This window comes from Camelina sativa, chromosome 6, assembly GCF_000633955.1.
Source record: "Camelina sativa cultivar DH55 chromosome 6, Cs, whole genome shotgun sequence".
In the NCBI taxonomy this organism is placed as follows: Eukaryota; Viridiplantae; Streptophyta; class Magnoliopsida; order Brassicales; family Brassicaceae; genus Camelina; species Camelina sativa.
The window spans coordinates 20,679,971-20,693,598 of NC_025690.1; the positions used below are offsets into that span (position 1 = coordinate 20,679,971).

Here is a 13,628-nt window from a genome sequence, read left to right on the forward strand (position 1 = left end):
CTGCCTAAGTAGATACCCCATCGTTATGTAATTTAGGCCGTGTCAAAATCATGTCACTTTTAGTAGACCCGACATCGGATATAGATCTTGATTATCTATTCATTGTCCCACTTATAGGGCTAGCAACTTTAATAGAATATGCTAGTATCTAATTTCTATATGTTATATGTACTTGCATAAACATACAGGTTGATATGGACTAATAATGAACTAATGATCCACCTAGCTAACTAGATTGGTCAACTAAATTGATATGTGTTTTTCTTGGTAGACTAATGAGATTACTGGTAAAAGTATCAATCAATGATACTTAGTCTTATACTCACAGCAGAAGTGTCAATCTAGGCTTTAGGTATTTTTTAAATTAATTTTTAAGCTTAAAATGCATAGATAACTTGTGAATTAATTGCATTGATGTACATATTCCTGACATGATCAGGATCGGGTATAGTAGCTACTATATCAATAAATGAAAGTAACTTTAAATTGATCTTCAATGGATATATCATATACATGCATGATTTTACATTCAGATGTCCATTTTAGTGTCAGTGGTTATCACTTGTGATATTACATTCATACGTACAAAATGTTCATCTCACAAGCGGTCATAGTTGTTAAGAAACTTTATCCACTCAACATTATAAGAAAAGTAATGTTTACACGTCGTTAAATTTCTAACGAATAAAATTATATACAACCACACATCCATACCGAGTTTTTTTTTCTCTCTTTCTTTTCTTAAACTGTTACTGTACTAAAAGTAAAACTTGAAGAAACATTCATCGAAGCAGAGAAGATATTAAAAGAAACAACAAAAAACAAACTTATAAATTCTTTGCCCCTTGAAATAATAATAAGTAACCATCCAAATTAAAATGATTCACATCTTTGTATTATTTCTTCGTTTTCTCATTTCCTCGATCAATAATCACGTCTTCTCCTTCTTCACCGGAACCCTACCGTCGGTACCAGCGAGCATTGCGTACTTATCCTTTCTTGTGAAATTGGTGCACTCAAAACCTAAGGTTCCTCCCAAAATCCTTTGTATGTAATTTGCCACCTCAATCGGCGATTTGCCTCCTTTACACGTCAGCTCGGCCGGAATCTGTTTGAGGAACGTGATCTCGAACGTCGGCCTCGGGTTCATGAAAGCGAAGTAAGGATCAAGAAGCTTGTAGCCACGTGTGGTTGTACCATGGAACATGCTCTGCTTCGTGTTGATCGCCACAGGAACGATCCGGTCCGTGAGCTCAGCGAAGAGGGCACTAAACCGGAGAAGGAAAGGCTCACGGCATGTGGTTCCCTCGGGACATATCACGAGATCACCTTCCTCTAATAGACGCTTGATGTTATCTGCGTCTTTCTCACGTTGACGAGTCAACGCAACTGCTTTGATTGGTGAGATCAGCTCAGAGAACTTGCTGATGCTGTAAGTGACGCAGCTGACTTTCCGACCGAGCACCACAGCTGTCACCACCGGGTCGAGGACGGTGCGGTGGTTGCAGACCAAGAGGTGACCTGGTTGGCCGGGTTTTGGCGGTGGAGGAGGGTGGCCTTTGACAATTAGCTTGATGCCAGTGAGCTTGTAGTTGTAACGGGCGATGCGTTCGGGTAACGGAATATTCGTGTAGACACGGATGAGAGAGATGACAAAACCTACTGGAAGCCAGAGGAGAGTTAGTAGAGCAACTAACGGCGTTGGTCGTTGGACTAATCTGCCCTCGTGGAAAATTATGGGGCTTAAGAGTTTGTTTCTTGGTAATGGTTCGCATTTCGTACGTGGCACCATGTAACCTTCCTGCAGTCAGTAATAGAAAGAAAAAAAGTACGTAAATTACTATGTTTTAAAGTACAAAAGTGGTTGTAACTTGTAAGTTGTACGTAATTTTTTAGTACCATGCATATATTGTTCATTTTTCTCTAATTATTTAGGAGAGTTGACAGCAAAGTACTCACAAGTCACAAGAGATACGTGTGTACTATCAGACTTATTGATGGTTGGAAAAACATGTATCTAGAAGAATAACATATGATTATTTTATATACTAGTTTATCAAGAAAACTGATTTGAAGTTTATGAAATATAAGTAGAGCGAAAAATAAATAAAAGTAGAGCGAAAAAGAACCAAAAAAGAGAGATGATCATGGCTTTTACATGATGAAAAAAAAAAAACTGGTGGTTCGTGTATGAGGAACCTAGGTTATTATATTATTTCAGGTTTCCGAATTCACTTGAAAAGTACCCAAAAAATCTAAGAAAAAAAATATTAGCATAAAAAATCAAAGTAATTAAGAAAGGGTTATTTAGGTTGATAGGAAAGTAAAATTAAGTAAATGGCTAATGTATATATATATATATATATATTTTTTTTTTAAATGGGGTGTTATAGTAAAATAACATCTAAAGTAAATCATTATGCCTTTTAATAACAAAAGATATTTAGAAAAAATAACACCCACTTTTTTGGTTTCCTCATTAAAAAGATATATATGCTTTTAATAGTAATGGACCTAATTTTATCACCATTTACTGATCCACACCAAAAAGGCATAAATATGATTGGCCCAAAATTATTAGGAATGGTAGTAAACTCCATAGGACAACACAATAATTATTATACCAAAGAAGCTGCAAGAACGGACACATATATATATACACTCATAATAACGTCCTATATGTTATTTAATGTAAGGTAGATGGTAAGAAGTATGGAAAGCGACAAACAAAATTTAAAACGAGGTATTGACGGAAATAACCTTGCAGATGGACATGAAGTCGTGGTCCGTCTTGCTATCGCCGAGCCCCAAGTCAGGTAAATCAGACGCAAGGCCACCAAACTCTCTCAAAATGGCGTCTCGCTTGTGTTGGCTTACGAAAACACCAGGTTTTCTAGCGAACCCGGTTGCCCGACCCGATTTTGATACCTCTAGCTCTGTTCCAAGAACTTTATCGACTCCTAGGAACGTCTTGACGAACGGCTCGACCATGATTCGAGGACTCGCCGTTACTATGTACCGTTTCCCGAACGTGTTGAAGATACGCCACGTGTCGGGCCTCACGTCCTCCGCGTAGAACCTCGGAAGGACGGAGCGGACCACTAGCTCAACGTCTCGGATCTTGAGACCCGCGAAGGTGATGAAGACGAAGACGTTGATGGCAAAAGTCTCGGAGACGGACAAGTACGTAAGGTAAACGAACGGTACGGACGCGAGGAGGATCAACGCTCGGAGCAAGCTTCCTGCTTCAAGGGCCACGAGAAAATAGTAAGGGAAGGCGCTACGAGAGATTAGTAGTGTCCCGTCTAGATCAGCGGCTACGGTCTGGTTCGACCGGTCCTTAACGTCGCACTTTGATATCGGCTCGAAACGACGCCGCTTCTCCTGAGCAGCCCCCATTAGTGAAGAAGCCGGAGAGAGAGGAGAAGAGAGAGAGAGATGGGGGGGGGGAGATTTGGAAGGTGAGAATGGATATGGATTGGTGAATACTTTTGGGAGTGTTGTTTATATAAAGAAGAAAGAGAGAATGGGCATGATTTTGTTGTTGTGGTGGTTTGATATTAGTATGCCAAAGAGATATCTGTGCTTTGATTTTTCAAAGGTAAGAGAGAAAAAAGAACACTAAGCATAATAGATAACAATATCTGTGACTATAACTGTTGTCATGTAAATTAATTAGTAAATCTTCTTAATTCGTCAGGAAGTGATTATGGAGATATATAGTGCCAATAAAGTGGATATCGAATTTTTTTCAATTAGGGAGAATAATTAATTGCAGAAGAAGTTGTTTGAGACGCGTGAAATAGAGAGAAGAGAGAGTTAAAGTTGGTGAAGACCGACACCAATTTATTGATTAACCAAAACTTATTTGAGATTCATCTTATGTTGTTGAGAGCGGCCCACGCGCCGCCGTTTTATAGTTAGAGCAAATTATCTTTCGGAGAATTGCAAAAACAAAAAAGAAAAAAAAAACAATTTTTTTTTGGCATTCTAGTAAGTAATAACAAATCTTTCAAGTCCTCACTTTTGTAAATTTATCTTCGATCGAGCAAAAGATACAAAACAACTTTCAAAGACTCGTATATTAAAATGGTTGAACCTTTGAACTCTAAAACAAATATAAAACAAATAGTATATGTACCAAAACGTACTATATATTTGTCCATAATTATGGAAAATCATAACTAAGAAATCACCTCGACTGACCGCCTAAGTTCCTAACAACACCACCACCGGCAATTCTGATGCGTGAGTGGCGGGTAATAGTTGCTACAACGGTGCTTGTGGCTGCATCAGTGATATTTTGTACATAACTAAAGAATGATTGATGATTCCTTTTTTTTTTAACTGTACCCAAGTCTAGAGTTTAAGACGTACGTAGACTAAAATGTTTATAAAAAAATATGTCAAATAAAACTATGTGCAAACTGGAAGAAACATCCATATCATGAGTGTTGTGTCCGTATCGTTTTGAGCTAGCGATTGTTTCTCATGTTACATGACGTTTTATAGTATATATTTAGTTTTCAGCCTTATGAATATTAAGAATAGTTTTCGAAGTGATCATTCATCATTAAAAATAAAATAATTAGTTGCATGCTTACCTTAGGATTTTGATGGAAAGACGGAAAAATGATCATCGTAATCTTTTTTTAAAAATACTCATACAATTTTTTAAAAAGCTTATTATCATCTCTGGAGTGGTATCATGTTCATTTCTGTAGTATGTGTAGTTTGAAAAATCTATTGCAAGTTACATGGTGCAGTATTTATATATATGATGTGACTGGTAAATTCATTTTTTTTGTTAAAGTAACATCTTCTTAATGGATAGCATGAAAAAAAACGACCCAATGAATGATATCTACTTCTTAAATTATATATGTTATTATCAAAAAGAAATAGAGAAGGACCATTATGTTGATTTTTGTCTTCCTTTTGCTGGTTATGGAACTTCAAATTCAGGTTCGAAAAAGGATCATTAATTGGAGAAAGACTTTATGAAAAATTATTGTTTTGATAGTTTAGATCGTCGGGCTACAATCTACACGTTTAGATGAACGGTAAACTAATGAGACATTTGTTTAACACTTATCTTGAAGTTGTTTGTCTGATCCGTTGAAAATACGGTTGCTTAGGCTCAAAGATCAGTTAACTTCCGGAAATAACATACACCAGTTAGAAGAATATAGATGCTTTTCACAAGCGTATACTCAAGTGAAAAAGATATAGAGAAAAAAAGAACTCGAGATTAGCTAAGTGCATAGTTGAAGACTACTTTTACATGTGGTAACTAATTTAAAGAAGAATCATGTGCGGACTGCTAAAAGTTGGATTCTATTCATCCGCTATAAATAAAATATCATCGGTTGCAATACGATTACAACATATATGTAAAATTAAGAATCTTGGCAAGGGATTCTTTTGGCAATGTTGAGACAAACCTTATGCTCAGTCCAACCGATGAACTTTTCAAACTATTTTTTGGCAATTGATTAGAATGACTAAAATATCGTTTTTATAGAGAGTTCAATACAATTTCTAATAAACGTGATCCTTTCCATAAAACACTAAGCAACGCTTGTTCATTTTCATGACATTAATCTTTTTTACTAATCAATTAATCATCTTTATTGTAGTCACTGATTCAGACCAGTGATCTTGGATCATGAACTTCTCAAATCATTAGAAGATTCAAGATATTGGTTAAACTTTGATATGGATAATGAAATGATGGACATTTTAGAAATCGCCCACAATTTCGTCTCATCCCCATTAGTGGTTAGTAGTTGGTACATCACTGGAAAAAGGCTATGTTGCACTTTCATCCTTTAAATTGCATCAATATATATATATATATATATATATATATTACTTAGAAGCTAATGTGGATATAGTTTAATTAAGAAGTCTTAAATAACTCTTTTTATTAGAACTTTGGAAGTAGATCATGAAGTCGCAAATAACTCATTTTATTAGTAGTTGATATGAGTAGATATAAAAATAAAATAAAAAGAATATGACTTATAACTTAACGTAATAAAATTAAGTTGTAGAATAAAAGAAAAAATTAGCACTAATATCTACTTTCCTATTCGATACAGATATATATTAATATTATGAAATTCATTATAATCACTTAGTGGTGTGTGGTGTTTAGATTCTATAGTTTTTCTTGTTGACAAGGTCGCGTGATTGATAGATAACAATGCATTTTTTCCCCAAAAAAAGCAGAAGATGATAACAATGCCTAATATTGTGACATGAGAAAGCGAGTATTATCTACCATATTTCAAGTTGTATGTGGTCTCTTCACGTCACCGGTTAAAAACATTAACCTCTATGAAAACTAGTGAAATAATAATCAAGGGTTACTTGCAAAGATATATAGAATTTTTTTTTGGAATTGTACATTCACGATTTCATCTATTAAGAAATAACTGTCCAACTTTTGGAGGAACTAATATTTTTCTCAGTGAAAGCGAAATAAACCCATCAACAGGAAAAAAAAAATCAGAAATTTTGAGTAAAAATTTGCAAGTTGGAAAATAAAGACTTCCAACTTTCTTAAAACCTTGTATGCGTTTTTCAGAACACATTTAATCATTTTTAGAAATGAGTGTCATATAGTTTTTAGCAATCTATACCTGTTTCCGGAAACTTGATGCTGCTAACAAATTTTCACTAAAACGTGATAAATAATTTTTGCATCCAAAAAAACTAGGAGAACTACTTTGTTAGATAATTAGCAAGTATAATATTTGAAGACATTAAGAAACTCAAAAGATTATAGGATCGAATTCCCCATTATATATTAATTAATCATCAACAAAAAGGCATAGCTAATCTCTAGAAATTGTGGATATTTGATATTATACTATGGCTTGAAAACGTTTGTGTGGAAGAAGTCTCCAAACTAAAATCAAACACGTGCGTGTAATATTTCTATATATGGTATGGATCGAGGGTGAACTTGAAATAGGCGGTGGGTAAAAATCGTTATCAAAATCTGTTACATGCATGTAATGATCAGTTTTTCAACCACAAATTGTGATAGATTTGCGGTTATAAGATACTGTAAGTGATTGATTTTATTTGTAAACGTCTTGTTCCAATTATTATCGGATCCGATTGTAAATATCATACTCAGGTTCGAAAAATATATATACAAAATAACTATATAACTAAAGGTCATACGCTAAAGATGCTTGCATAAAACTTACGTTATATTACATTAATATAATCTTGAAGACCTTTGGACCAGCAAGCAGTCGACACTCACCATCATCTAACGCGTTATCACTACAACAAATATGTACATTGTTAGGACGAGAGAAACGCTATAATATGTAATTCATAGCTCTTTTACAAATGCTATATTAGGCCACTGTTATTGTAGATACCTCACATATGATAGCGAAAAGTTCGTATGCTATGGTATAGTATTATACCATAGCAGTACAGAAATGCTATGTTATCCCGCTTTTCAAATTTTTAAAGATAATGTTATAAGTCATTTTACACGCTATGCTAGGAGCTTCTACCGTAGCTATATCATAGCAATAATCGAATGCTATAAATATATTTTATTGTATCACAAAATTAATGCTATTTTATTTATTATTGTAATTTTTTTTTTCAAAATTTATTTAAATAGATTTATATTTTTACATTTCATAAAATAATCAACATACATAACATAAATTACATTAACCAAAATAAGTCTTACATAACAAAGTGTCACCAAGTCTTAAATAAAATAAAACTAACATCAAAAAGAATAGAAACACTACTTGACATGTACATGTAACCCTTCAAAGCTTTTCTTACTTGTAGCAAAGGGTCTCTTTTAGCTGCTCACTTAGCGTTTCTTGAAACAGTCCAATGAACAGCTACTAGTTCACTTTGAATATATGAATCAAGTATCCAAAGCTGCACATAGATACAGTAGAAAAACAACAGTCATTAAAATTGTTGCACATAACGAGTTTATGGAGATGAGGCGAGACACTTACTTCTCGTGTAGTTCCTTAATTTATATGTTTCTTGTTCTTTGCTAAAGGAACTCACTCTCTTTCTGGTGTTCCTGTTTCAAAATCAGTAGATAAAAGCCGTTAAAATCCAAAACTAAATGTGCTAAGTTGGAAATTCCGTAAACTCTAAAAGACACTCACGAAGGTTGGCAAATGATGTTGCATAGAGCTATCACCATGCCGAAGCCTTTTTCTTGTTTCGAAACCTAGTCCTAGACCATAACAAAGCTTCAAGATTTCAACCCATGCTATCACAGATCCATCGGATGAAAACAGGGCTAGTGAATGCCAATGACAATATTATAAGAAAAGCATCCAGTCAAAATATTATACAAAGAGCTTAAATCAACAAGGCATAATCAAAGACATAAATTGTTAGAAAAACTAGAGATCAGAACGTATAACCTGTAGCAATGATCCCAAGTCTATACTCGACTTCTTGTACTCGACTTCTTGTCCTGCAGTTAACAATCACAAGACCTCAATCTAATCTAGAACTGGAACTCTCAATTCCAAGAGTCAGCAGACAGCAACTTTCACAAATTTTAGAAACTACAACAGATATCATAGCCATTGCCATCTCATTGGCTCAATAAACTTATGTTGCCAAATTTTGGATAGTAACTCGGAATCATTGACTAAAATCGAAAACAATAATGAATAGAGAAACCACAAAATCCAGAAAATTCTCAATCAGCAAAGCTAGACTCACGGTTTAAGCCATGGCTTACATTATCAGTTTTTCACCATCAAGAATACATATAACAAAGCTTCATATAATTTGGCGATTAATTTTCTCAACAGGAAAAGAAGAAGAGTCACCGAGATTTGTTCCTTGAGTCTGTGAAATGAGAATTGTTGAATGTATCACCCTGTTTCACAGTGAGAAACCAAAATCAGAGGTTCAAAGAAGAAACATGAGCAACAAGATACAAGTCACTTTCAATAGATATTGTACTCATGAAATATATCATCTTACAACTCCATACAGAATCTAAAAGGCATGTCATCACTTCTAATCAACAAGAGTTCTTACAATAGCAAGACTGATAAGTGATAGGCAAATAATCGAACATGAAAATCAAAAGCAAATTGGATCTGAAACCGTGCGACGACCCGACGGAGAGAGATCGAGCTACTACTTTGCAAAATATGATTGAGAAGAAGGGAAACCTTGACGAGTTCAGAAGAGATTGTAAACTGAGAGGGATCGAGAGTGAAAGATGTGACAAACAAATTGGGATCGAGTTTAGATCGGGTTTCGAATCAAGTTTCAGAACGGGTTTCGAATCAAGTTTCAGCGAGACAGAAGAGAGAAGAAGCAGAGGAAGAAGAAGAAGGCTTCGAAAGAAGAACCATCGTCTTTGTCGCCGGTATCAGCAACGAGAATCAAAAGCTCTCGATCTCTTCGTGTTAATCACTTTGTCGCCGAGATATAACATCGGAATGGACGCGAAATGAGGCTGCCGACGAGCTTCACGGTGGAGTCTATGGTGACTCAAAAAGACCTAGATTTCAATTTGGGGAAGAAAATTTTTCTAGAAGTTTTGTTCGTCTTCTCGTACAGAGAAGGGATAATGTTTTATTTTTGCTGTAAACGTGGCACTTAAATTTTTTGGTTCTTGATACAAAAACAAAAATTGGATCTAAAAGACGCTTAAACGAAAATTTTCATCTAAGTATTGGCGGAATAAACGATTTTAGGTTCTCATTTAATGAATTTTTATCTTAGCGTTTTTCTAGTGCTATTATATGGTAATAACAAAAAAAGTATATTTTTCATAGCTGTTGAAGAGAATGAGCTATAATCTATTGCTATCAATGTGGACTTTTCTTGTAGTGTATCATTATCATTACATATCACTATATCAGTCGAACTTGTTCTAGTAAAATCTTCTAGGAATCCTAGCTACGCCAAACATATATGTGAATCACACATCTCATCTGATCATGTGGAAGATCAACAAGTGGTCGACCTATATCCAACCTCATAAATTCATGATTTAATAACTCAAAATGTCAAACTCTATGAATACTACACCACAAATCCAACATAAAAGAGAGGATCTCAAATTTGAAACCAAGATTCCTGAAGATAAAACAAGAATATAAAAACTCGCATGTTGTTCAAAAAAAAAAAAAAAAGAAGTATAAAACTCATTAAAATTCATACGTCAAATAATTCATCTGCTAGTCCCTTTAATTTGCTCTAAACGAATACATCAGCGTCTCAATAATTTGACTGCATATATCGTGGAAAAGGTTTATTTCTTTTAAATTTAAATTTGTTTACACTTCGAAAAAATTTCCTCTACCGGAGGAATGGATGTTACACATGTGGAATTACATATGTTTTCATCGTATATGATAAAATTTCCAAACTATCCATTTTTAGACTACCTCTATTATACAATGAGGCTTCATTTTTTGTGTCTTCGGAATGTATTTGATATATGCATTTTAATGCCCCTTGTCTAATTTTTTGTCGATCATCATGTCACCTGTCTTCAGTTTGACAATTTCGCAAAACAAAAAAAATGACGTCTGACGACCGTAAGTTTTACTACCGGCTAGTAAATTTTAAGTTTTTAACAAACAGAAAATTTCCCAACAAACTGTACCTAATTAGTCCAACAGTTATTTGTAGCCTACTTTCCAAAAAATTCGCATATTGGTAAAGAATTAATTATGAATTTGATATTTTTTGTGACATTTATGGATTTGCTAATTTTTGTAAATTTTATGGATTTGTCATTTTATTTTTAAAATATGATTAAACATGTGTTTTATTTGTTATGTTTGAGTTTAATATCGGTTCTATTTGTTTTTAGGATTTAGTATTTATTATAGAATACTAACAAAATATCATAGATATAAATATTTTAAAGATCAAAATAGCATATCCACAATCCTACGGCCTACAAAAAAAAATAGCATTTCCACAAAATATTAGTAAAAATAGCATATCCATAAAATTTGTCTCAGAAAATGGTATGTTACGTAAGAATCCCTATTGGTAAAATCATTTTAGATAGAAATACATTGCAAAGCATTTAGTAACTTGCCGCCAAGAAAAGGCATTGAGCAACTTAAAAACTTATCATCAGATGCTTGTTATTTTGTCATATCATCTCTAATAGAAAATGTCTTCTGATGATGAAGGAAAACTAAGAAAAGCTTTGTCGAAACGTATAGAAAGAAAAACTAGATTTCAAGACTCATGTATATTTATTATTTTCCGTTTTATGTGTAGTATGCTCAATACCTAAATTAATACCACTTGGGACATTGATGTGGCCTCCATATAATTTACCAACTCATAGGCATTATTAAGTAGCTTGCATTTACTCTCACCTTTAAATCTCACCTTTGAATGTATATATACTATTTTCTGAAACCTAGACTTATTTCTACTTTAAAATAGATGATAATCAACCTAAACCGCATTATCATTTCTGTCAAAAACCAAAAAAACTTTTTTTTTCAAATAGAATTTTTTCTTTTTCTTTATGAAGATATCCTTCTTAAAATTATAACATACCAAAATAGGTATATATAAAAAAAACATCAAACAATTTCTACTTTAAATTTGGTTGTCAAAAAAGAATATTTTCTTTGTTTCAAAATATATAAGATGTTTTAAGTGAAAACACGCAAAGAAATGACCACTTAAAAAAAAAGTTCAATCAATTATAAACAATATTGCATAATAAAAAATATAAACTAGTGTAAAAGTAACATAAAAATTTGAAAATATTTTATATGATGAAACAAAAAAAACTTTTTTAAAATATCCTATATTGTAAAACTGAAGGACTGAGGGAGTAGTAGATAAAATGGGGCGGGAAAATATTGTTTGCGGTAGGAACTAGGAACCCACATCAGTCATCACCCAAATGTTTTTGTTTATCAGAAATATGTTTTTAAGTTATATCTTTCTCTCTCTAATTTCTTAGATTGTTTGATGAATCTACTATTTGATAATTAGACGCACTTAGTAAAAATATTTTTTTTTGATCAAATGTAAGAAGAAAAGGTCTTACCTCCTTTAATTTGTCCCACCTAATTGATCTAAATGCTTTGACAGCTCCGTCAAGCCATAATTCTCAATCATGCCTTGGTCATATACCGAACTCTCTGTTTTTTTCTCATTGGCTTCCCCAAAAAATCAATATCAATATTTAACATGTTCGGCGTAGTGACGTTTAGCAACCACTTTCAACGACATAAGTACGTAGATGTTGACGGTCGCAAACCGAAACGGTGGTAAGAAAAAAAGAAAAAAAACAGAAGGGTTGATCGAAGTTAAACTCAAATGTAGCTTCATTATGAGCACTTTGACTTAACAACGAGTTTACGTTACAAATTCTGGAGAGGAATTTAAACAGAGCAAAAATGAAGAACAAAGAGTTAAAGCATTCTTCTAGGTAACATATCTGCTGAGTTTTTAGGAATATGAACATTCTTATCATTCTAACATTTCTATGTGAAATAACATCTTACATAATCATCCATTTATGTGCTTAATTAGTTCGTTCCTAATACCCTATACCCTATATACCAATCATAAACAAACCTCCGCTGAATCATGTGCAAAACCCAATTTATTACATACTTTCTAACCATAATGTTTCTTTTAGTGAGTCTACCGGTGTCATGTATTCGGCATCTATTGTAGACAAAGAGTAATTACATGCTTTAAACTCTGAATCCAATCAATGATAGTAGGTTTTAAATTTGTGGCAACTATAATATAATTGTTTTGTACTTTGGCTTTCTTGTTGTTGTTGTTGTCAACAACTTTATAATTAAAACGATTCAGAAAATTCAAATCAGAGGTATAACGAAACTTGGTTTTATACCTGCTGAATTGTGAAGCTTTCCGAACGGCTAGGATAGACTAAGTTTTGTCTGGTCTTTGGATTTGTGGGCTTTACAGTAATTGGGTTTGCGTTGTCATGTACGAACCTTTTATTGTGAGAGGTTGGGCCGAGAGATCGTTTTCTTTGCGGAAGACAATTCTTATCTTTAATTTTTTTCGTGTAAAATTGAATTAATAATGTGTGCTATTAGTATACGGTCACCAATTTGTAACGGTTCATTTACATTCAATCTTTTGCTAGTGGGACGTGGATATGCCCGGTTGTTAAACAATGACAAATTTTAGTAATGAAAGTGATAATGACCTACAGTTGCCATGAACATATTTGGTCTGTTACAATATTCCATCACTATATCAAGATTGATGCAATATAGTTAACTTTAAGTGAGGTTTTTAGTGTTTATATGGCTACAGATGCCCTTCAATTTCATTTAGAAAAAAGAAAGAAAGAAATGTCTAGAAGGAATTGTTTTAAGCTCTTTTGATGAAAATTAATATAATAATAATAAGAGGAAATAAAAAGTTAGCAAGTAAAGTAGCCTAAAGGAAAAATTCAAAAAGACTATTTAAGCCGGAAGCTCAGGCTCTTATCTTTTCCATTCAATGTCTGCCACCTCCTGTCTAATCCAATCCACTCGTGCAATTTAAGTAGGAAAATATAAAGACATAAAAATCTAAGATATTGTTAACAGAATCGAATGGAAGACAAAAAA

The 13,628-nt window shown here is 33.4% G+C and overlaps 1 protein-coding gene across 1 annotated transcript; it reads right to left on the reverse strand.

Moving 5' to 3' along the window:
• On the reverse strand, nucleotides 763-3,674 carry LOC104792606 (glycerol-3-phosphate 2-O-acyltransferase 6-like). Its single transcript, XM_010518794.2, has 2 exons — nucleotides 2,761-3,674; nucleotides 763-1,801 (listed from the first exon to the last, which is right to left on the reverse strand). Exons 1-2 carry the CDS (start codon nucleotides 3,397-3,399, stop codon nucleotides 932-934), a joined length of 1,509 nt encoding a protein of 502 aa, XP_010517096.1. The 5' UTR covers nucleotides 3,400-3,674; the 3' UTR covers nucleotides 763-931.